Source organism: Heloderma suspectum, chromosome 3 (assembly GCF_057233095.1).
Source record: "Heloderma suspectum isolate Gila_16-S chromosome 3, 16-S_ref, whole genome shotgun sequence".
In the NCBI taxonomy this organism is placed as follows: domain Eukaryota; kingdom Metazoa; phylum Chordata; class Lepidosauria; order Squamata; family Helodermatidae; genus Heloderma; species Heloderma suspectum.
Window position 1 is genome coordinate 324,837,478 of NC_139460.1, and position 26,004 is coordinate 324,863,481.

General features: G+C 44.1%; 2 protein-coding genes across 2 annotated transcripts in view; one reads left to right on the top strand and one right to left on the bottom strand.

Moving 5' to 3' along the window:
• The window catches only part of PSMD1 (proteasome 26S subunit, non-ATPase 1), a 135,235-nt gene that overhangs the window by 49,460 nt on the left and 59,771 nt on the right, over positions 1 to 26,004 (bottom strand). The gene's annotated exons all lie outside the window — the stretch shown is intronic.
• HTR2B (5-hydroxytryptamine receptor 2B) lies at positions 612 to 19,462 on the top strand. Its single transcript, XM_084847737.1, has 4 exons — positions 612 to 992; positions 1,790 to 2,421; positions 14,978 to 15,178; positions 17,625 to 19,462. Exons 2-4 carry the CDS (start codon positions 2,157 to 2,159, stop codon positions 18,515 to 18,517), a joined length of 1,359 nt encoding a protein of 452 aa, XP_084703863.1. The 5' UTR covers positions 612 to 992; positions 1,790 to 2,156; the 3' UTR covers positions 18,518 to 19,462.

Sequence of the window (26,004 nt, forward strand, 5' to 3'; positions counted from 1 at the left end):
CCTAGGATCAGGGTACCAGAAACACACACAACGCACTAGATTCTGGCTCTGCATTAAGGTCGCAAACTCACCAAGGATGTTGGGCATGCCACCATCTCTCAGCCTCAGTTCCCCATCTGTAAAACCGAAGGCCAACTGACCAAGGATTCTCAGAAGACCCATAAAAGAAGGACTGCACATCGCCTTGCACACTTGAAGTACTATATAGTAGGTTACAGATAAATCTGAGGAGCTTAATTGCACACAGTGGCACATTCCATAGATTTATAGAAGGCTTAAAATGCTTCTGCTACAACTGAGGAACACCTTATGTTTGAACACATTTATCTGACTGCCCTCTGAAAAGTAGTAACAAATTGCACAATCCAGTGAGAAGGAAGATTGCTTGCTGGATTAGCCCATTTAGAGTTGGGGACAAGCGGTGTGTGCTGCAGGTCTGAACACTGGACAGGAAAAAAGTGGAAAATAACCTTTCATGGCTCTTTTCCAAATATAAAAAAAGGGGGGGGGAATCTCTGCTCATTTGTTACTCTGCTTTTAAACACTGGCGCCGAATGCACTGGAATGAGTCAATCAACAGATGATACCGGCAGACCGTAAGTTTAGCTAACGAACGCAGAGGAAGCTGCACAGAGGACGAGATGTAGAGGAAGGGCAGGGGAGAACTCAGGGACCTATTACGTAAAAATTACTGAAAGAAACGACAGTAGGGCAGAGGGAGGGTAGCATCGACTCAAGCCATTCTGCTCCTCCTCTACTTCACAACAAAAAGAAATCAAAGGCTTAATCACAAAGTGAAGCCGACTGTGTTGGAAAATTCAATTGCAAGAGCGTGTGGCTGCCTTCGAAGAAAGCAATGCAATTAGAGGAAGACATTCTAGAATTCCAGCGTGTGACAAATCAAGAACACACATACACTCTGAAGAAAAATATCCAGCTCAAGTACCAAGAGAATTCTTCTGCAATCCAGAAAGAGGAAAAATAAAATCCAGGTAAGACATCAGTCATTCCGAACTACTGAAAGTATAGCTCTTGCTATAAGGATGCAAGATAAGAATTGTAGCATGCTTTGTGTATTGAGAAGTGCTACAGAAATAATCAGGGGCAAAGATGGGAGTCCAAAGGGCACCTTTTATGTGGCTTTTCATTAGAGGAAAGATATTGGTAAAGGTTTTCCCCATAGCCAGTATTAAAGGGGCTTAAGTATTTGGTCAATGCCTTGTTCAAGTATTCACAAGCTATATAACTCAAGTCAGAGTTTATTATGCTTTCCCATCCACTTGAACAAGTGACCCTGAACAGTTCTAGGTTGCCACCCTAGCACACTTCCCTGGGAGCAAGTCCCAGTGAACTTCATAGATGTTACTTCTGAGTAGACATGCGTAGGATTACACTGCTAGCCTCATTACAGTTATCCTGAAGTATTCTTTGAATACTATCTATTCTTCACCTCATAAACAAGCAGCCACATAGTAAGAGGAAGCAGAATCCATTTGAAGATTGGAATTCTTTTGAAAAATTGAATTCTGTAGAATGAATTGGGAATTATTCTCATAGATTAGTTACTGAGGAAGGTGGGGGAGAAAAGGTGCACCAAAGCAATATCTCTAGAGCTCCCCCCTCCCCTGCATTTTAAGTTTTGAGGTTTTGGAACGTTATAGACTGTGCTTAACAAATGTTGAATGATACAAACTTTCCAGTGTAAATCAACCTGTGTCACTTTCATGTTCAGTGTAACAATTCCAGTATGTCAACCAATTATATATATATTTCCCCTCCTATTATCTAGGGAGACGTCTTCGACACAAGTTCTTACAACGGGAGAGTGTCCGAAGAAACAAGGAGCTAATTCACTATCCCACTCTTCATCAGATGCACTTTCAAGAACAGCCCAACCACTGGGATCTATAATTAGAGATGAACCCATCAGAACACTCATTTTTAAGTTCTCCTTGAAAGTATCCAAGGAATGACCTGGGCAGAAATTTGTGGAAACATGTGATCAGAGCAGAACCTCTTGCAGGAGCAGATGAGCAGTTTACAATGCTGATCTTTCATCAGGATCGTACTGGGCTGGAGAGGAAGATCAAGTCCCTAGACTTTATACAATGCTTGAGTAACATACAAACTCTGAACACATTCTACTGGGCGCCAAAATGGCCTTGCCTTTGAACACGTCTGGATCTGGCAATGGATCTGTGCCACCAGCCTCTGGGGAGGGGAGCACGTTGCGCTGGGCAGCTCTGCTCATCCTGATGGTCATCATACCTACCATCGGGGGGAATATTCTCGTCATATTGGCTGTATCATTGGAGAAAAAGTTGCAATATGCCACCAATTACTTCCTCATGTCCCTGGCAGTGGCCGATTTGCTGGTTGGATTGTTTGTGATGCCAATAGCCCTTCTTACTATACTGTTTGGTAAGTATTGAACTCTGGTCCTCTGAAGAAATATTGTAAGAAAGGGGAGGGAAAACCCTTCTATTTAGGTAGGGGTGTGTGCATATGTACCTGTTTTAACGGCTTTACTCAGGTAAGAGCCTTCTGATGTCTTCTGTCCCTTTGCAAAATGCAAGTTTAACAACCACTACCCTCTCACGCCCCTAACCAATACAAAAGAAAGCTAGGGAAATATATAGAGTGAATTATGGAACACCATAGTGAAATAGCTGTCCACTTATCAGAGGATCTCTGCTCTTGCAACACACAGCTGTGATTGTTCTGTAGCGTAAATGAAAACATACACAGCTCCTGTAAAATTAAGACAAGAAATCTGTAACATATGCACATGGGCTATGAATTCACTGTGACTCACTCGCACTGCTGGACCTCATTCCATTGGTTTCACTTTCAAACAAGCTCATTTTCTGCTGCTGTGAATGCCACAGACTGTAGATGTGATGTAAGAGATTGACATTGTTTGAGCTGACTTTGAGGAAATAAAAGCTAATTTTAGTGCAATTATACACAGGCTTTGCCATTTTAATGCTTTCCAACAACTAGTGATAATAGCCTTTGATTTTAAGATACTACTCTCATTATTTATGTGGAATTCAGTGAGGTAACTTTTCACCCCCACACCAATTCTGTTAAGTTTAAAACAATACCTTTACTGCATTTTTAAGAGGACGGATCTAGAAGGGAGGGCCTAGAAACTTTCAGGGGCAAGGTTCACGGCAGGATCAGATGGAGGTAGTTTGTGATAGTTAAACCACAACAAAGAGATATTTTCTGGCTTGTTGAGTGCTCTGAATGCTCTGACATGTCACAGGCAAATGGTGAGATTGCAGGCCAACCCTTCTGGCCTTGCTTCAGGGTAAGTCAGGGAGGAGGGGAGCTGCTGTTTCAACTCTTGGTGGTGGTGAATTAATGTCCATGCAAGATGTCACTCCTGCACACACAAACACACCTCACTACGCACCTGTGATAGCTATGCCACCTCAGTCACCTTCCCATTGTACATGTGAATCTACCCCTCCAGTCCAGCCCTCATTTCACAGCCCATGAGACAAAGAATTCCAAACTTTGTCCACTGTAAGTTGGCAGGCCTAATTGACAAGGGTTTAATCCAAACACAGAACTGTGTCTTTCTGGTCACACCATTTCAGGATATTCTCATGTAGAATTCTAAGTGTGCCTTGATATGATACCTCTCCTCTGCAATTATATAACTATATCCAACAGAGAGCCAGTGTGGTGTAGTGGCAAGAGTGTTGGACTGGGAGCTGGGAGATCCGGGTTCTAGTCCCCACTCAGCCATGGAAGCTCACTGGGTGACTTTGGGGCCAGTCACACACTCTCATCCCAACCTACCTCACAGGTTGTTGTTGTGAGGATAAAATGGAGAGGAGGAGGATAATGTAAGCCACCTTGGGTTCCTTGCAAGAGGAAAACAGGTGGGATATAAATGCAATAAAACAAACAAACAAACAAACAAACAAACAACAGTCTTAACTGTACCGGGAAGATGCCACGTACCACTGACTCATAACAAAAATGAACCGGAAGTCTACATTGCTATGGTAGGTCTCTGAACATTGCCAGGGGACAATAGATCAAAAGCAAAGTTGTGGAAAGCATGTAGAGTGTCATTAGTGCACTTCTCTCCAAATATACACAGATAAATCCCATGGCAATTGGGTCTCTATGTTTTATGTTACCAGCATATTATTCTGCAAAGCCAAGAGATAAAATCTCAGTGAATGAATATAAAATTCACTACGCTACAGATCAAAACAAAGGAATCAAGTAGAATACTATATGACCCATAGTTTTCCAGTTAGGAATAGATCATCAGTAGTGCTAGTACACAGTATTCAAACTTTAAAAAATAAAAATAAAACCAGCCTCCTTAGCTAGGAAAGGAAACAACATGAGCCTCCCTCCAGGTGCAACTAAGATAAAATGAAAATGGATTCGCTGAGCCAAGCAGATGATGAATACTTATTACAGCATTTTAATGTTCAAAGCACATCACATACATTATATTGGTATAATCCTTCCAACAGATAGCGACTTTCCCCGATTTGTAATTTAGGCTACAACCTTATGCTTACTTATATGGGAGTAAGACCCATTGAACTCAATTGGACTTACATCTGAGTAGACATGCACAGGATAGCACTGAGGTTATTATGCTAGCCAAGGGAAGGATCATGACCTCTGGTAGTGAGAGAGCAAACAGCGAGGGAGGGCTGATGAAACAACATGGCCTCTTCCAACTCATTGACTCTTACGATAAATAAATCCTGCATAAGCTACCGCCATTCTCTCCTCTCCTACCAGCACACCTAAATTATGCTGGCTGAGTCACAATGAAAGACCTGGTGCGCATGACATGGCACAGATCATCATGGGTTATTTAATCCATGAGGAGCTGCGACACCCACAGGCAACATTTTGCATATGCAACCCCTGCTCAGGGGTTGTCATGTCATACGAACCCGGCAAGCATGGGTTATATGAGGGTTAAACAATCCTCGCATAACCCATGGTCTGTTTATAGGGCTAGGTGAGGGTTAAACAACAATGTTTGCATGACATGACAACCCCTGAGTGGGGTTGGATATGCAAAATGGCAGATATGCAAAATGTGTTACAGCCTCACCGTGGGTTAAATAACCCAGAGCAGTCTGTTGTGCCGTGTGGACCAGCCCAATATGTTTGTATTCAGCCATCTCTCTCAAACATGGTATGCACAGAAGGAAACCCACTTCATATACTGAGGCTTCACTCTGCAGTCACTCTAAACATGAGCTAGGCATCCCATAGGGTAGTAATTCCCACCATGGATCCTCCAGATGTTGTTGGAGTAAAGTGCCCATCATTCCTCACCACTGGCCATGCTGGCTGTTGATGGTGGGAGTTTTAGTTCAACATCACCTGCCTGGGGACTCAAGGTTTGGAGCCACGCCCTGGGGGATGCAGGCTAGGTTGGAGATGAAAGGCTCCCAGGGTCCTGGGCCTGCTCTCCCCAGCCCTTTTCTTCATAACGACTTTCTTTCAACCCAGATACAAGAGTGCACATCTTTTGCTTTGTAGTGGTGGTTCCTATGTAGACGTGAACAATTTTTCTTCATTCTGGGAACTTCACTATCTCACTGGCTACAGATACACTCACATTTTGATCAAGTTCACAACTGACAGTATGTTAAATGCTGCAAAGTTACACACACAAGCTAAGAATTAAGAAAGAACAACACAAGACCATTAGCGACAGCTGCAAAATGAAGAACGGTAACAAACCCTCTAACCCAAAGTTAACTAAGCTTCCTAGCAATTTTGCTTTTCTAGTCTCTCTCATTATTCTTTTCTTATTGCTACATAATCTTCCATTAATCCCAGGCTAATACTGCTGCAACCAAAGTTAAAAACATGCCAGGAAACTTAATTTAGAAGCCAACAAGAAAAGCATCTTTCATGTTGCGGGAAGTTTAAATTGAGAGGGGAGAGTTAGAAATCATAATTAAATAGGCGTGGTGAAGTTATTTGCAGGTTGACATAAAGGCTGAATTTGCTTCCATAAGATGTCTATTGGGCAGCAAAAGACAAGTATTTTTGCCTCCTCAGAAACAGCCTGAAGAGAAAGTTCACACTGGGAGCAAAAAGCCTGGAGTTGGTGGGCTGCAGCAAGAAGAGAGCTCCAAGAGTCCTTGAGAAAGCTAGTAATCCCTTAAGAACTCATTAGCCAGATAGCTGTTTAAATAAAGTGTCATCAGTGCCCGAGTGAGGTCAAGCCCTCCCTTTTGAGACTTCAGTATTTCCAACAATTGTACAGAACCTTCACACACAACACAAACATAATTTCTTCGAGTTTTGACAGCTAGTTAAGTGGAGGATCTAAGAGAAGAAATGTGTGAACTGTTTGAAACAGGGCATCTGTATTGCCCCTGCAGTAGGCTTCGAACTCTTAATTTAGAGGTGCCAAGATAGTGATAAATCAGATCCAGGTTTACTTACAAGGAGATACTTTATTGAGTACAATCAGCACACAGGCATACCCAATGGTTGGATCAGACATCTTCTCTGAACCCAGAGCCATGGGGTAAAATGGGTTTTATACCATACATGGTAGCAGTGAGGCAGCATGACAACAGCAAGCATTAATTAGCATTCGTTCCCAGCATAGGCATAACAGTGCTTGGTCAGAAGGGAAACAGTCAGAGCTTTCCCACTACAGACACCTGCAGCTTTAAAGCAAACAAGCTTCACTTCCCAGAAGCATCCTGATAAGACCCTCTAACTCATTAGTATGGAATGTGCTTGAGGCCGCACTATCGGCCTTTGACTCATCCTGGTAAATCAAGAGGTCTGTTAGGGAAAACAGCCTGCCAACTGAACCACAGAGAGCATTATGGATCTAAGCCCCTCTAAAACTACTAATAGCCTGGTTCAAGCCTGGGGCCTTACAGCATCTTAAACTCTGGACTAGTAGCATTTAAACTGTATTCTGAGGTTCTTCCGAAGCTTATCAAGGGATTCTTAATGAGAAGGCTAGTAAATGGTGGAAAGGCAGCTTGTCCTCTACTATGGCATGACCCCTGCAAGGCACAGCTGCATAGGAGGGGTGAGGGTGTTCAGGGCAGGGGTAGCCCAACCATGTTTTGAGTTGCAACTCCCATCAGCCCCAGTCAGCATGACCAATAGTCAGAGATTATGGAAACTGTAGTCCAAGACATCTAAAGGGTGCCAGGTTGCCTACTGCTGGTTTAGGGCATACACTTCCAATATACACTGGAAAAAAGAGGTCCAATCTGCCTGGCCAGAGCTCTGGGAGAGCTGAGTATGCATCCTATAATATGTTCAAAATCTTCTGCGAGGGACAACGGCAGGCACTCAGGGTTTCCTCAGCAACCAAGCTGATGTGGAGGGCCTGTTATAATATATAAATCTTGGAAACCACTGCTCTAGACCACAGGCAAATGAAATGTCAGAGATTCACAGCAGCAACCCTAAGACATTTTCAGAGAGTGGTGTCAAAAGTTAGCACACCATCCCAGGAACAGTTGTTAACAGAGTTTCTTTACATTTTGATTCCAAACTTCAATGTCTTTGCATTTATTTATTTGACTTGTAGCCACCTTTCTACCAAAAATGGCCCTCTAGGTGGCTTACAATCACTAATAAAACTTAATAAACACAATATGTATGTATGTATATTAAGTCTTTAAATGCAGTATCAACTATTAGAAGGAAAGAGCAGCACTCTCACCTATGGTGTACATGACACACATATACAAAATTTCTACGGTAAGAAAATCTAGTCAAATTGGGAGTGGACAGCAGAACTGTGTACTCCCCATTGGTTATGTGAATTACCCAGTTCCAACCCACCCTTAAACCTGAGTTAAGCCCTCCTTGAGAACAAGGATTAACCATGACTAAGCTAACCTGGGTCCCCTCTTAACCAAGATTTACTAGCCATTTTCAAATCCTAATTACTAACCACAATTAGCAGCGGTATTGATACAACATTTAAACTAGGGTTAGCAGGGAAATTCATGTATGAGAGGGGAGGGATCATGCAATCCTGTAGCCTGATCCTAAACGCTTAACTTTGATTAAGACATTTCTAGTGCTACATCTGGGGAGGCAAGATGAGGGGCCGAAGATGAGAGAGTGCAGCTTGTCAAAGGCCACCTAGTGAGTTGATAGCCAAGGTGAGAATTGCACTGGGGACTTCCTGATATGTAGCTCTACATCAAGGGTGGACAGAAAGTAGATTGGTATCTACTGGCTGATCTCTAAGTGATTTGAAATAGATTGACAAGAGTTTCTGACTCCCTATATTTTAACAATAACAAGTAAAACTGAAAGTGTTTTTTTAAAAAAACCTCTGCTGTTTGCTAATCGCTCATCTCTTAGTCTCAGCGTTCTCACCTGTGAAATATACTATTGATTGGTTATAACAACATAAGAAGAGCCCTGCTGAATAAGACCAAAGGTCCATCTAGCTCTACTGGCCATTTTGGGAGTTTGTGTTAGAATCCCTATCTATAGTAACTCAGATGTAGACTTGTGTTTGTATATATCAGCCTTCCCCAAGCAGGTACCTTCCAGATGTGCTGGATTGCAACTCCCATAATTGCCATTAACAGTATACACGGTGTATGATGGCTTTGGAGTGCACTAGGTAATTGACTCCACTGAGTGCCCCCCCCCATTTTGCACCTGACTGATTAGAGGGCCTCAGGTTCCAATATAACAATGAAGAAGATCCCACAAGCCTGAAATCTGCCCACTCTTGCTCTACACCATGCCAACTTTCAATGACAGATACCACATCCTCATGTAATATCTCCTCCTCCTCCTGTGGGATATATAATAATCCTTATTACCCCCATTTTACAGAGAGGAAAGAGCTGATCTTATGCCACTCAACAGCCAAGATGTGATCTGTGCTGAATAAAGTTCAACACTTGATTCACTGGGAGACAAAACAATGAAAGACCTAAACTTAAATTGCAGCCAGCAGTCTTTGTATTGTAGAGTTACATTTAAAGCCCCCCGCCCCCTTAACATACAAACCACCTCTCTCAAACATGTACACAAAAGAAAGGAAAAGCAGAACTGTAGCAGAAAAAAAGCCAGATTCTCTGATGCAAGGGTATGAGAATGCCTATTTTGCTGCAGTGCAAAAATGCCCTTCCTTAAAGGAATTAGCTGAAAGAGATAGCATCTAAGGAGCACTGTATAAAGCAGAGGAAACACTGAACCATTCATTGGAAATGCAGCTAGCCACTGGCCAACCTCCTCTTAACATGTAAAGCATACATACACCTCCACACAAAAAGGCTATACATTCCTTGGTTACAACAACATTACTTTAAAGACACAGAAAAAAATGCTGCCATGCTACACCAAATCTTAGTGTTTCAAACATACCAATTTAATTGGTTTTGTGAAGTTTTTATTTCTTTTGATGTGGCTGCACTCTGGGAAAGAGATTTTAAAAACCAAAGAAAGTAAAAGAAGCAGAAGCTTTGCTCGACATTTCATGATCTATTCAACATGCCATCCTTTTCCTACTTTGTTTTACATGCTATCAATTCCCTCCAGTGTTTTTGATCAATACACAAAAATCACACCACTGACATTTAAAAACAAACTCTTCCCTTTACAACTGCTGAGAGCTAACTGGTGCATGACAAACAGCTGCCACACAGGGTTGGCATCATGCTGAGGTTGCCAAATTCCAATACAAATACTGTAATTATCATAGAATCATAGAAGGGTTGGAACGGGCTTATAAGACCATGGAGTCCAATCCTCTGCTCAATGCAGGAATCCAAGTCAGAGCATCCCTGACAGATGGCTATCCAGCCTCATCTTGAATGCCTCCAGTGTGGGAGAGGCATTACAGTCTGGCTTCCTGTAACTTGAGCCCATTACTACGTGTCCTGGACTCTGGGATGATCAAGAAGAGATCCTGGCCTTCCTCTCTGTGACAACCTTTCAAGTACTTGAAGAGCGCTATCATAGCTCCCCTCAGTCTTCTCATCTCCAGGCTAAACATGCCCAGTTCTTTCAGTCTCTCTTCACAGGGCTTTGTTTCCAGTCCCCTGATCATCTTTGTTGCCCTCCTCTGAACCCTCTCCAGCTTGTCTTCTTAAAGTGTGGTGCCCAGAACTGGGCACAGTACTCCAGATGAGGCCTAACCAGTGCTGAGTAGAGGGGAACTAGTTCTTCCCAGGATTTGGAAGCTATGCTTCTATTAAAAACAGCATTTGCCTTTTTTGCAGCCACATCACATTGTTGGCTCATATTCAGCTTGTGATCGACAACAATTCCAAGATCCATCCTCTCGCTTGTAGTGTGGTTGAGCCAAGTATTGCCCATCTTGTAACTGTGTAGTTGGTTTCTTTTTCCTAGGTGCAGAACTTGGCATTTATCCCTGTTAAATGTCATTCTGTTGTTTTCTGCCCAGCATTCCAGTCTATCAAGATCACATTGAATTTTGTTTCTGTCTTCTAAGGTATTAGCTATCCCGCCCAATTTTGTGTCATCTCCAAATCTGATCAGCATTCCCTGCACCTCCTCCTCCAAGTCATTCATACAAATGTTGAAGAGCACTGGGCCCAGGACTGAGCCCTGCGGTACCCCGCTCATTACCTCTCCCCAGTTTGAGAAGGTCCCATTGATAAGCACTCTTGGAGTCCGATTCTGTAGCCAACTGTGGATCCACCGGATCGTTGTTTCATCTAGCCCACTTTGAGCTAGTTTGCTCATCAGGATATCATGGGGCACTTTGTTGAAAGCTTTGCTGAAGTCGAGGTATATTATGTCCACAGCATTCCCACAGTCCATAAGGGAGGTTACCTGATCAAAAAATGAGATCAGATTCATCTGGCAGGATTTGTTCTGGACAAATCCATGTTGGCTTGGAGTAATCACTGCATTGTTTTCACGGTGCTTACAGATGGATTGCTTTATCATCTGCTGCAGAATTTTCCCAGGGATAGATGTCAGACTGGTCTGTAGTTCCCAGGTTCCTCCTTTTTACCCTTTTTGAAGATAGGGACAACATTAGCCCTCCTCCAGTCATCTGGCACTTCACCCGTCCTCCATGATTTCTCCAAGATAATAGACAGTGGTTCTGAGAATTCTTCTGCCAGTACCTTTATTACTCTAGGATGCAGTTCATCTGGCCCTGGAGATTTGAACTCATAATTAGGTGTTCCTTGACCATATGCCTATCGATCTCAAGCTGCAATCCTGCCCCTTCAGCCTGTACTTCGTCTTTGCCAGGGAGGTCATAGACCCTCTTTTGGAGAAGACTGAGCCAAAGTAGGAATTGAGCACTTCTGCCTTTTCTTTGTCATCTATTATCATTTTGCCATCCTTATTTGATAGCTGAATTTCTTTCCTCTGTCTTTTACTATGCAGGTATCTGAAGAAAGCCTTTTTGTTGCTTTTAGCATCCCTCGCTAACCTTAGCTTGTTCTCAGCTTTAGCCTTCCTGATGTCATCCCTGCAATTCTGTGCTACCTGCCTGTACTCTTCATTTGTGGCTTGTCCTTCCTTCCACTTCCTATATGTGTGCTTTTTTGTTTTCAGGTCATCTCTTAGCTTTTTGTGAAACCACATTAGCGTCTTCTGTTGTCTTCCACCTTTTTTTCTTGTTGGAATTGTTTGTAATTGTACCTTTAGAACTCCCACCCATCTTGGACTCCTTTTCTTGTTAGAGTGGCTTGCCATGGGACCTCACTGATCATTATTCTGAGTTTATTAAAATCAGCTTTCCTAAAATCCAGGGTACGCCTTTGACTACACTCGGCTTTTGCTTCCTTTAGAACCAAGAACTCAAGTATAACATGGTCACTTTCCCCCAGAGTTCCTGTAACTGCTTGAGATTGATAGGCATATGGTCAGGGAACACCCAATTACTTTGAATGTTTATCCACTAAGTTGTCTCTGTTGGTTAGGGTCAAGTCAAGGATAGCCGATCCTCTAGTTCCTTCCTCTACTTTCTGTAGGAGGAAGTTATCTGCCATACAAGTCAGGAATTTCCTGGAGGGGCCATGTTTTGCAGAATTTGTCTCCCAACAAATATCGGGGAAACTGAAGTCCCTCATTATTACTACATCATGCTTCCTTGAAACACTGGCAATTTTCTTTTCAAAAGTTTCATCCTCGTCTTCTCCTTGATTGGGTGGCTGGTAGTAGACTCCGACTACCACATGTGGAGGACCAATAACACATTGCTAGAGATTATGTTGGAATTGTACGACTTCTATGTAGAAATCTGAAAGCTTTACTAGAGAAGGATTACATATACTTCAAGACCAGCACTGCTCTGCACCTCTGAGGGTAAATTGTTACCCAGGAGACTGTGGACGTTGGTGACTCCGATGTCAGTGGGGCAGTGAATCCGCTCCGGGTTTCAGTCAGAACCAGCTCTAAATGAGCTATGCCAGAAGATCCACATAAATAGCATTGGCAGTAGAAGATTGTACCATTTCAGATTGCTCGTGAGCTAGAAAACTTCCCCATGAAGACAAAACTCTATACATAGAGAACTAGGATATCAGGATTTTTCTATGTGCAGGGATTTTTCTACAAGGGTTGGAGCATCCAGCCATGTGATACCTCACCTATAAATGGTATAGACCAGAAACAAGTTTTCAACCTCATCACTGTTTTTTTTAATCAACCATCTCCCCATGAATGAGCCTAGGGGGTGGATACATAAGCAACCTGAGAATCATTCAATCACGCACAGGATTCTGATTGACTTGCAGGAATTAACAGCAGATTTGCAAAGGTTTTCCATTTTGTTCATTCACAATTTTGCAATGTAAATCCTAACATGACAAATTTTTTAGAATATAGTCTATACCCTTGCTTGAATTTTGCACTCTGGAGGACTAATTACCTTGGAGCAAATTTGTCAGAGGCCACATGCCGGTCGTCACCACCACCCCTCACTGTTTACTGAGAGAGAGAGAGAGAGAGAGAGAGAGAGAAACACTGAGTGTTGATTATGATCTTAAGGTCATCACCGTCCCACACATTCCCCCTCCCCTCACGCACACATCCATACACACACAGACACACTCCACTCTTCTCTCTCATGCACACAGCTCTCATGACAGCCTTTTGAAAAGCTCTTCAACGGTAATTTTTTGTGTGTTTGTATTTATGGAGGGGTGGGGGACAACAGGTTGACACTGATCTTGGGTCTTTACGTGATAAAACCCACTTGCAAGGTTTCTATAATGGTCTAATTAATTATATGACAAGAATGAAAAAGCTGCCTGTTCAGGCCACGATTTACTGTAGGGATGATCAACTGGCAGCTCCTAGGCCAAATTTAGTCCCGAGAGTTGCCACCTACCCCACCAGGTGTCAATACAGAGAAGAGGCGCATGAAGGAAGCGGCAGCACTGGGGCTTCCCAGCACGCTGCTTGGGGGAAGGGCAAAAGAGTGGGCCTTGCCAGCCTCCCCTCCACTAATAACACCCCACTGAGCAGGACAGAGCAAATGGGCTGTTGGCTAGGGGATGATAGGAGTTGCCGTCCAACACATCTGGAGGGTGCTGGCGTGGGGAAGGCTGCAACAGAAGCTCGGTAATCAACTGGCACAAGACGTTCCTTAACAACCTTACTGAAGTCAAGAATCTTGACAGCACATATTGCCTCTGCAGAATAAGAAACGGAGCAAGTGAAACACCAACCAGCAAGGTCTAAAATGTCAAGCTTTGATATTTATGCCCATAGAAAAGGTTTGAAAAGTGATGTTATCTCTGAACATTTATGCCTGATAAAGAATTCATAGCTTTGAAGCCTGTTTTTCTTTAAATTGCAAATGCTCCAAAGACACATCACTGCATAATCCCCAGAAAAGCCACAGTTGAAGTCACAGGGCTTCTGTGTTAAATCAGGCTAGGAAACCAAACCTGACTCAGTAACAGTATAGGAATAGTGATGCTAACAAATTTGAATATGACAGTGAAAAGGCCTAAAAAGGCCCTATTTGGAAACCAGGAATTCTAAAGATACAAAGCCCAGCTCTCCAAAACACTGAAAAGGGAAACCTTTTTGGAACAAAGTGTAGTGATCTCACTTGATCATGTGTCATAGCAAAGACACTGAAGTCACCTACTTATAAAAATCCTATGTATCAGAGGGGTTTTGCCCAAAGCCAGAACTCCACACCTCTATTTATCTTTTGCGCTTTTAAACTACCAAGTAACCCAAGTTCTCTGGGTGGTGTGTAATACATTAAAAACATAAAATACAAACAATGCAACCATAAATAAAGCCACCACATAATAAAATCAAAGTTAAACCAGCAGCAAAATAAAAGAGTGATTAGATCAAAAAGCACAAAAACAGTTTCTAAATGCTGGGAGGCGGGAAGTGTTCTTTAACTGGTGCTGAAAAGGCCACAACATAGGCCTAGACAAATCTCTCTGGGGAGGGCATTTCACTGTCAGGGTGCCACCACTGAAAGAGCCCTCTCTTTTGTAGCTACCTGTTTTGCCTCATTAGGCAGGGGCACCTGGAGGAGGGCCTCAGATAATGACTTGGGATCTGGGTAATTTGATATTGGAGGAGATCCCCCTAGATCCTCCTTGCCTTTTTTGCTTAATAATCCACTGGGCATTGAGCTCCTGCTTCAGAGGTGTTAAAGGGAGGATTGTCACCTGATCAAAGAAATCTCATTGATAAGTCAATAGATTAGATCTGTGAATTGAAATAAGTTCTGCAGAACACCATTTTGATTCGGGTTTGAGATGATGCATTGTACACATGTGTCATAACATGCACCATTTTAAAGAAGTATCCCTTCCTATGGAGGAGAAATGGCACCTCCCACCTGCTTTGTATAAGTGACTGCTCCCTGATGCATCTTTTTAATTTCACCAAATAATCAGCTAAAAGTTGCGGCCCTAGTTAAAGAACTTTCAACTGGACACACTTCCGGCTCTAACACCCCAAGGAAAGATTCTAATCCCCTTCTATTCTCTTTCAGAGATTGCATGGCCTCTTCCACGGGACTTGTGCCCTGTCTGGCTCTTTCTTGATGTCCTCTTCTCCACGGCATCCATCATGCATCTCTGTGCCATCTCACTGGACCGTTACATTGCCATAAAAAAGCCAATCCAAGCCAGTCAGTACAACTCGCGAGCTACAACACTCATCAAAATAACAGTGGTGTGGCTCATCTCTATAGGTATGTGGCAAGCACCAAAGTGAGAGTATGCTTTCCATTTGCTAATGACTGGTTTGAATGCACAGGTGGGGGCGGGGAAGTGATATTGCACAAATGATGGACAGCCTAAAGAGCATTCTCCTGCTGTTTCCCTCACAGTAGGTCTCTGCTCCCTGTTCCTGAAATGGAAGTTGGGGCTGTGAACAGGAGCAGGAGCCTAAAGCACAACAGAGACACATTCTCAGTATTTACCAAAAGGCTTGCCAACCCAGAAGTTTCATACTACCTCCAGGGCTGATGTTGCACAGCCCCTATTTCTTTCTATGCATAAAGAGGGCACACATTCCCAGATAGCTTCTCTAAGCTGGGCCTCAGTCCAAGAGGCTTGTGATTGAAACAGCTGACACTTTAGGTCAGAGGTGTAGAATCACAGGCCCAGAGGCCAAATCTGGCCCGCCTAGATTTCCCAGATGGCCATGCCCCCATTTCCCCCAACTGCTACTTGTCTGGTGGTCTCCTGATTTTGTGCCGTTCCCCCCTTCTCAATTCTAAAAGGCTGAAATCCCTCTCGTAATGTTTACTTACTGGCAGTAAGAGCTTTAAGCAAAATTATGCTGGTATTCTGGACCCCGGCCAGCACTGGAATGTGGCCCTTGAACAGTCACCCCACAGGACAGTGAAGAAAGGGACGGATGAGAACTTTAGCATTAGGATGTAAAGGGCAAGGAGAGATGGGGCTCATCAAAAGCACACAAAGCAAGAACATCTAATAATAAATGATGTGCATATGAATAGTTTATATTATGCTTCTTTGAGAGTTTTGAACTCTCTGCAGAAGGCACACAACCCACTGTTCATACGTAGTGGGTCTGTGTGCAAAATGTAAACTCCAGACAACATAAAAAATTAGCGGATAGGAAGAATTGAATTAATGATCCAAACTACTGGCTAGCAATAGCTACTAAGCATGGGATGCAGACAACACAGATTGATTGTACAGCAAGCCGTGCAGAGTATGACCAAAACAGTGTCAAGAATAAAAATGGCTTTCAGGTCAGTTATGCTGCAGACAATGGAGGGGTGAAAAAGGCACCATCTTCTTGGCCAAAGACTACACCCATGATAAACACATTGCTTCCTACATAAGTGGATTTAAGAGTGCCTCTGGCAATCAGAGGAAACAATAGGCAACGTTAGAAGCCAAAGAAAGGAAATGGATAATGAGGCAGAACCCTTTGAAAATGACCTTTTTTTAGTGGCATCAATCAAGGGCAGCACTTACCTGATGTCTTATCACTCATGAAATATACTCAGTCTCTGAATTGCAACTGCCCACAGATTCAGAGTGGCTGGAATGTCACAATGTTGAACTAGATGGGCCTTTGGTCTGATCCAGCAGGGCTCCTCTAATGTTCTAGCCACGGACCCTCCAAGTTCAGGGCAATGTGCTTCAGAGTTCCAGATGCTGGGGACAAATAAGGGAGGGCTACTGCCTTCAGGCCCTCGTGGTGGGTGTTCTTGAGGCAACTGGCTGGCAGCGATGGAAATAGGACAAAGGACTAGATGGGCGCTTGTTCTGATCCAGCCCAGCTCTTCTGATCATTGTAATGCATCCAGGTTCACCCAACCATTAAGCAAGAGATCAAAATGGACTGAAGGATAGATCATGCCATTACATGTAGCTTTTATAGCAAATCCTGTTAGATATGAAGAAAGAGCCTAAAGTACAGTAAATCGCTGAACCGTGTAAAGCAGTGGTACTAAGAAGTGAAGGCTCCGTTGCTGAACACTCTCACTATTATAGACAAATTCCTGGAGAAAAAGGCTATCAATGGCTGCTAGGTCTTGATGGCTATGTGCTACCTCCAGAAACAGAGGTAGTGTGCCTATGTACACCAGTTGCTGGGGAACATGGGTGGGGGGGTGCTGTTGCGCTCATGTCCTGCTTGTGGCTTCCTGGTCGACAGCTGGTTGGCCACTATGGGAACAGAATGCTGGACTAGATGGGCCCCTGGTCTCATCCAGCAGGGCTCTTCTTATGTTCTTATATATTCTGAGGCTTTAAACCCCATTTTTTATTTCTTTGGAGTATTTATACCCTGCCAACTAATGTAAGCTCTCAAGGCAGTTTACAATATAATTAACATATAACGAAATAGACAAGAGTCATTAAGGAAGGTAAAAACAATATGTAAGTTTCCCCCCAAGCCTCAGATGTTCCAGTTGCTACTTTACCTCTGAATCTCTGGACCGTGCCAAATCTCGGAGGCAATGGCTGTTGCAGGAGCCAGGAGTTTGTTCCTCACAGGGCCTCTTTACCTGGGCTGCCGCCACCTCACACTTTTGGCTCCTAATGGTAGATGCAAGAGGCGCGGGGGAGCAATGTGCTTACAAGCCTCCCACAGTCTGCAACTGCTACAACAGCCACTCAGGTTTGAAGCTTACTGGATTTCTGTTTTCCCTCCAGGTATAGCAATTCCAATCCCAATCCGTGGCATAGAAGAAGATAGCAAAAACCTCCTGAATTTCACTTGTGTGCTAAAACCTGAACGTTTTGGAGACTTCATCCTATACGGTTCAGTAGCGGCTTTCTTTGTCCCACTGGCCATCATGGTAGTCACTTACTTTCTCACGATCCAAGTTCTACGCAAGAAAGCCTACTTGATCAACAAACCGCCTCAGCGCTTCACCTGGACTACCGTGTCCACAGTATTTCAGCGGGATATGACATCAGGATCATCACCGGAAAAGGTGGCCATGTTGGACAGCGCTAGGAAGGTCAAGCCATTGCCTAATGGGAACAACGAAGAACTGCTAATGCGCAGGATGTCCACCGTTGGAAAAAAGTCAGTTCAAACTATCACCAACGAACAACGTGCTTCCAAAGTCTTGGGGATTGTATTCTTCCTCTTTTTGTTGATGTGGTGCCCGTTTTTCATAACCAATATCACTTCTGTTCTCTGCAAATCCTGCAGTGAAGAATTTATCCAAACACTAATGGAGATATTTGTTTGGATAGGTTATGTTTCTTCGGGTGTGAATCCACTCGTCTACACCCTTTTCAATAAGACATTCAGGGAGGCATTTGGCAGGTACATGACTTGCAATTACCAGGTCTCAGCTCCTGCAAATGCCCTTCGGAAATGCTCCAGCAGGCTCTCATTCAGAAATTCTGTGGCCGAGAACTCAAAGATTTTTATGATGAACCACGGAATGCGAAATGGGATTAACCCAGTTGTGTACCAAAGCCATAGGCTTTGCAGCTCACCCATCCAGTCTTCATCAGCCATTCTGCTGGATACACTACTACTTACAGAGAATGAAGTTGATAAAACAGAAGAACAGGTCAGCTATGTATAGCTGAATGACAAAAGACAAGTCATGCCCTAAACCCATTGACAAATGCCAGTATGTATATGTGATTTTCATCTGTTATTTATACAACCCCCAATTATAGTTTTAGCAACCTGCCTAGATTCCTCTTGCCCTAGACCACCTCCATTTATTCCAAATTAACAGCAGTTGATCCTGTTATATAAAAAAACAAGTATTCAAGCACTGCTGTTTATAAACGGAGGGGTTCAAATAAATACAGCTATGGCAACTCTCATGTCTCAGATGGATATTGGATTCCCCATCCCTTCTCTTCAAAAATCACATTTCTGCTAGGAACTACCCACATAACCATTAACTGCAAGCAGACAAGGCCATCATATCATATATTTCTTTGGTACATCGTATCATATACCCACACTTTACACAAGAGGGAAAGACGTCCACTTCCCAACTCCAGTGCACACAAGGTTGCTAAATTACCAAGGCTTCTATCTAAGAATGCTTAAACTGAGTTACAAAGTATACATTTTAAGACCATTTAGGGATTCATTACAATATCCCCCAAATGAATACACAGTTGGATATGTGTGGGCTAGTTCCAAACTCAGCAGCCACAACTTTCTCCTCAGCTAATATTGTCCAAAGACAGGTCCCCAAAATCCAGTCTTATCTAGTGAAAGGTCAACTATGTAAAGAACCTGCACATATCTGCTTAATTTGCATACTTTATTCTGCTTCCTTAACCCTGAGCACTGATACCCAGCCCCAGAAAATCCTGCCTTGATCCCTCAAGTTTCCAAAATTAGCTATCATAAAAAGGACTGTTTTGCTTGATTAAAAAGAAAAAAAAGTATATCTAGTCTAACATTCATTCATTCATTCATTCATTCTCTATACCTCCTAATAGCCAACACTCTCTGGGCAGTTTACAAAGTTTAAAAACCTTAAAAATAAAATATACGTAATATAAAAACCATTTACATATGAACTTATGGACAACGCGCGCGCACACACACATACTCCTATAATAATCAACAAGAAATCCCAGGGCCTGATCAAATATAAATACCTGAGAGTAGAGTAAGGTCTTAACCTGGCGTCAAAAAGATGACAACGCTGGAGCCAGGCAGGCCTCACTGGGCAGAGTGTTCCATAATCAGGGGGCCACCACTTGCCACCATCCTAGCCTCCCTCAGAGGAGGCACCTGGAGGAGGGCCTTAGATGATAAGCATAATATACAGTTCATACCAGGTAGATGCTCCATCTGGTACTGCAGTTTCCAGCCATATAAGGCTTTATAGGTCAAAACCAGCACCCTGAGTCAGGCTCAGAAACATACAGGTAGCCAGTGCAGGAGGGCCAGAATCGGTGTTATATGTCCGGACCAGGGCTGTCTGTCGCAGGGAAATCCGATCCTTTTTGGGCCTGATGGATCCCCGTGATGGACCTGGTTTGACTTGCATTTGTGAGAGGAGCCACACAATAGTTTCTGAAATCCAGGAACTTTACCAGGTGGGGGTGGGTTGTGCAAAACCGTGGGCCTGTTTGCACAAAATCACGGCTGTAAATAGCGCAATTTGAGTGAAATCACAGCCGTAAATGGTCTGGTTTGCACAAATTAGACCATTCACGGACACGATTTTGCACAAATTGTGCTATTTGTTGTTGTTGTTCAGTCGTTCAGTCGTGTCCGACTCTTCGTGACCCCATGGACCATAGCACGCCAGGCCTTCCTGTCCTGCGCTCTCTCCCGGAGCGTGCTCAAGTTCATATTCATTGCATCCGTGATGCTATCTAGCCATCTCATCCTCTGCCGTCCCCTTCTCCTTTTGCCTTCAGTCTTTCCCAGCATCAGGGTCTTTTCCAGGGACTTTTCTCTTCGCATTAGGTGGCCAAAATATTGGAGCTTCAGCTTCATTATCTGTCCTTCCAATGAGCACTCAGGGTTGATTTCCTTTAGGATGGACTGATTGGACCTCCTTGCAGTCCAGGGGACTCGTAAGAGTCTTCTCCAGCACCACAGTTCGAAAGCATCAATTCTTCGGCGCTCAGCCTTCCTTATAGTCCAGCTCTCACAGCCATACATTACTACTGGGAAAACCATAGCTTTGATTAGACGGACCTTTGTCGGCAAGGTGATGTCTCTGCTTCTTACTATGCTGTCTAGGTTGGCCATAGCTTTCCTCCCAAGGAGCAAGCGTCTTTTAATTTCATGGCTACAGGCACCGTCTGCGGTGATCTTGGAGACCAAGAAAGTAAAATCTGTCACTGCTTCCATTTCTTCCCCTTCTATATGCCAGGAAGTGATGGGGCCAGAAGCCATGATCTTAGTTTTTTTAATGTTGAGTTTCAAACCAGCTTTTGCACTCTCCTCTTTCACCCTCAACAAGAGGCTCTTGAGATCCTCTTCGCTTTCTGCCATTAGGGTGGTGTCGTCTGCATATCGGAGGTTGTTGATAATTCTCCCAGCAATCTTAATTCCGACCTCTGATTCATCCAACCCGGCATTTCTCATGATGTACTCTGCATATAAGTTAAATAAGCAGGGTGACAATATGCAGCCTTGTCGTACTCCTTTCCCAATTTTGAACCAATCGGTTGTTCCATGTCTGGTTCTTACTGTTGCTTCTTGACCCTCGTACAGGTTTCTCAGGAGACAGGTAAGGTGGTCTGGTACTCCCATCACTTTAAGAATTTGCCACAGTTTGTTGTGATCCACACAATCAAAGGCTTTAGCGTAGTCAATGAAGCAGAAATAGACGTTTTTCTGGAATTCTCTTGCTTTCTCCATGATGCAGCGAATGTTGGCGATTTGATCTCTAGTTCCTCTGCCTCTTCGAAACCCAGCTTGTACTTCCGGTAGTTCTCGGTTCGCATACTGCTAAAGCCTAGCTTGTAGGATTTTGAGCATCACCTTGCTGGCATGTGAAATGAGCGCAATGGTGCGGTAGTTTGAACACTCTTTGGCGTTGCCCTTCTTTGGAATTGGAATGTAAACTGACCTTTTCCAGTCTTGTGGCCACTGCTGAGTGTTCCAGATTTGTTGGCATATTGAATGCAGCACTTTTAACAGCATCATCTTTTAGGATTTTAAATAGCTCAGCTGGAATACTGTCATCTCCGCTAGCTTTGTTGTTACTAATGCTTCCTAAGGTCCACTTGACTTCACTCTCTAGGATGTCCGGCTCAAGTTCAGTGACCGCACTATCATGGCTATCAGGGACATTCAGATCTTTCCTGTATAGTTCTTCTGTGTATTCTTGCCACCTCTTCTTAATCTCATCTGCTTCTGTTAGGTCCCTGCCTTCTTTGTCCTTTATCATGCCCGTCTTTGCACAAAACGTTCCCTTGAGATCTCCGATTTTCTTGAAGAGATCTCTAGTCTTTCCCATTCTGTTGTTTTCCTCGATTTCTTTGCATTGTTCATTTAAGAAGGCCTTCTTGTCTCTCCTTGCTATTCTCTGGAACTCTGCATTCAGTTGGGTATATCTTCCCCTTTCTCCCTTGCTTTTCGCTTCCCTTCTTTCCTCAGCTACTTGTAAAGCCTCCTCAGACAGCCACTTGGCTTTCTTGCATTTCTTTTTCTTTGGGATGGATTTCGTTGCTGCCTCCTGAACAATGTTACGGACCTCCGTCCATAGTTCCTCAGGCACTCTGTCTATCAGGTCTAATCCCTGAAATCTATTCCTCACCTCCACTGTATATTCATCAGGGATATGATTGAGGTCATACCTGAACGGTTTAGTGGTTTTCCCGACGTTCTTCAATTTAAGCCGAAATTTTGCAAGAAGCAGCTCATGATCTGAGCCACAGTCAGCTCCAGGTCTTGTTTTTACTGACTGTATGGAGCTTCTCCATCTTTGGCTGCAAAGGACATAATCAATCTGATTTCGATATTGACCATCTGGTGACGTCCATGTGTAGAGTCGCCTCTTGTGCTGTTGGAAAAGAGTGTTTGCTATGATCAGCATGTTCTCTTGGCAAAACTCTATTAGCTTTTGTCCTGCTTCATTTTGTACACCAAGGCCATGCCTGCCTGTTATCCCAGTGATTTCTTGACTTCCTACTTTAGCATTCCAATCCCCTATGATGAAGAGGACATCTTTTTTTGGTGTTAGTTCTAGAAGGTGTTGTAGTTCTTCATAGAACTGATCAACCTCAGCTTCTTCGGCATCAGTGGTTGGGGCATAGACTTGAATTACTGTGATGTTGAATGGTTTGCCTTGGATTCGTACTGAGATCATTCTATCATTTTTGAGATTGTACCCCAGTACTGCTTTTCCCACCCTTTTGTTGACTATGAGTGCTACTCCGTTTCTTCTAAGGGATTCTTGCCCACAATAGTAGATATGATGGTCACCTGAATTAAATTCGCCCATGCCTGTCCATTTTAGTTCACTGATTCCCAAGATGTCGATGTTCAATCTTGCCATCTCATGTTTGACCACCTCCAACTTACCTTGATTCATTGATCTGACATTCCAGGTTCCTAAACAATATTGTTCTTTACAGCATTGGATTTTCTTTTCACCACCAGACACAACCACAGCTGAGTGTCCTTTCGGCTTTGGCCCCGCCGCTTCACTCTTTCTGGCGCTACTTGGAAATACCCTCTGCTCTTCCCCAGTAGTATATTGGACACCTTCCGACCTGAGGGGCTCAACTTCCGGCGTCATCTCTTTTAGCCTTGTGATACGTTCCATCGGGTTTTCTTGGCAAGAATACTGGAGTAGGTTGCCATTTCCTTCTCCAGTGGACCACATTTTGTCAGAACTCTCTGCCATGACCTGTCCGTCTTGGGTGGCCCTTCACGGCATAGCTTATGGCTTCACTGAGTTACGCAAGCCCCTTCGCCACAACAAGGCAGTGGTTTGCACAAATTAGACCATTCACGGACACGATTTTGCACAAATTGTGCTATTTACAGCCATGTTTTTGTGCAAAGCACGATTTGTGCAACCCCCAATCCACCCGTTGCGCACCAAGTTGGGCCAGCTCACAGATGATTGAGCCGAGTCTGGGGGGCTGAACCGGAGAAAACTTGCCGAGCTCCACCCTCCCAAACAGATTCCTCCAACATCCTTAGTTTAGACCTTCTGGTTCCTGTTATAAATCTGGCCACTGCATTTTGCACAAGTGGAAGCTTCTGAACAGTCTTTAAGGGCAGCCCCCTGCAGAGCACATTGCAGTAATCTAACTTGGAGATTACCAGAGCACAGGTTACTGAAGCCAGGTTATTCCTGTCCAGACAGGAGCATAGCTTGGCCACCAAATGAAGCTGGTAGAAGGCACTCCATGCCACTGAGGCCACCTGAGCCTCTAGCGACAAAGATGGCTCCAGGAAAATCCCCAAGCTATGAACCTGCTCCCCCTATTAAACATTTTAGTTTAAACAGCACCCAGCTCGATGTTTCTGGAAGCTCACAATCATGGTATGAAGGCAATTGGCCTACTCTTTGTTGTGGTTTGGCCCATGCACCTGGAACCCCCAGCTTCAGGCAGGGTCCATTTTTTCATAGTGCTGCTTTTATCAAGAAAAAACATATTTCTCAGGATGAAGAATTCCATACCTGCCCCACCTATGAACAGGTAATGCCACCAAAGGAAGTGCTGGATCCAAGAGGAAACCCTGTGGGGGCTACCCTGTCCAATATAATAAAGCTTTATAGTAGAAATGTTATGCACCCAAGTGCCTTAAAAAGTCAGTCTGTCTGTGTCTCACATGCACAGAGAAATTTTCAGATGCTCAGAGGAATTAGAACAGCTCCCAATATTTTTACAGAAGTGCACGTTTGTTCATGTAGGAATGGTTTCTGCTTTTAGGTGCCCTGCCCAATTGAATGGCAGGAGGCTTTGGATCCTCCTGTTTGTTGACAACCTAGTGCTGGTATATCTAACTCACCCAGGCCTGAAGAAACTTCTCCAAAGGTCTTTAGCATATTGTGAGGAAGGAAGGAAAATGTATGACAAATTGCTCTAAATAATCAGGTTGCTTACCTATAACTGTAGTTCTTCAAGTGGTCATCTGTGCATTCACACATACGGGCTCTGCGCCTGCACAAAGACTCGTTCGGGTAACTTCCAAGCTGCATAGTTTTTTGGCGAGAACCCCTCCCCCACCGTCTCTGGCATATATAGCATGGATTTTTGCCTTCCCCTCAGTTCCTTGAGACCGCAAGAGTCCCGGACTGAGGAGAAGAACACCTCGGTACCAACAGGCTGTTGACACTGAAGTCGGGACGGGTGTGTGTATGTGTGAATGCACAGATGACCACTCGAAGAACTATAGTTACAGGTAAGCAACCTGACTTTCTTCTCCGTGGTCTCTGTGCATCACACATATGGGCGAGTAACAAGCTAACTTACTGGAGGTGGGTCAGTGTCTCAATGTAGTACCGACAAAAGCATGGCCCTGCCAAAGGCACAGTCCGCTCAAGCTCGAATGTCCAGTCAGTAGTGCTTTATGAAGGTAGAAGGCTTAGACCAGGTGACCGCCTTATATAAATCTCATGATGGGAACCCCTCTTGCAAAGGCAGTGGAAGTCGATACGCCTCTTGTCAAGTGCGCTTGGACTCGAGTTGGTAGGGGTTTCCCAGAGACCTCATACGCCCGTCGAGCGGTGTGTATGATCCAGGATGCCAGCCTCTGAGAGGAGACTGGAGAGCCCTTATTGGGTCCCCCATAGCATAGGAAGAGCCACTGGGAGTTGTGGAAAGGCTCGGTCCATGACCAGTGCTCTCCAGACATCTGAAGGCCAGTGCTCTCCAGACATCTGAAGTGTGTAGCTGTCATTCCAAATCAGAAGTAGGGGATGGAAAGAAGGCAGGGAGCATGATCAGTTGATTAAGATGGAAGTCTGTGACCACTTTCAGGAGGAATGCCAAGTCCGGCCGCAGGACCATCTTTTCCTTGTGAAATACAGTGTAAGGTGAGTCTATTCGCAATGCAGAGAGTTCACTCGCTCTCCTTGATGTCGTAATGGCTATCAGGAAGGTGACCTTCTAAGAGAGCAGCCTCGAGTCCATGGTAGCGAGCGGATCGAAAGGTACCGATGTGAGGGTGTTGAGCACCAGGGTTAGGTCGCACTGAGGAACAAAGGCTCTCACGGGAGGGGCTAAGCTTCTGAGTTCTCGCAGAAATTGCTTGCATAAGGGGTGTCTGAATACGGAGCACCCGTCAATGTTGCCCCGCATTGCTGAAATCACTGAAGCATACACCCTGATGGCAGAGTACTTCAGGCCTTTGCTGAAAAGATGTTGAAGGAAAAACAATATGTCCACCAGACAACAGCCATTAGGGTTACAGCTGTTGTCAGTCGCGAACCGAACAAATGAAGCCCATTTCGCCGAGTACGAGCAGCGTGTGGATGGTTTCCTTGCCACATCAAGTACAGCCTGCACTGTCAGTAGAATCAGTGGGGGAATGTGCTGTGTGCTTGAATCCTCCACACCGTTAGGTTCAAAGTGTGGAGATAGGGGTGAAGGACTCCCTGGTCTCGGGAAATCAAGT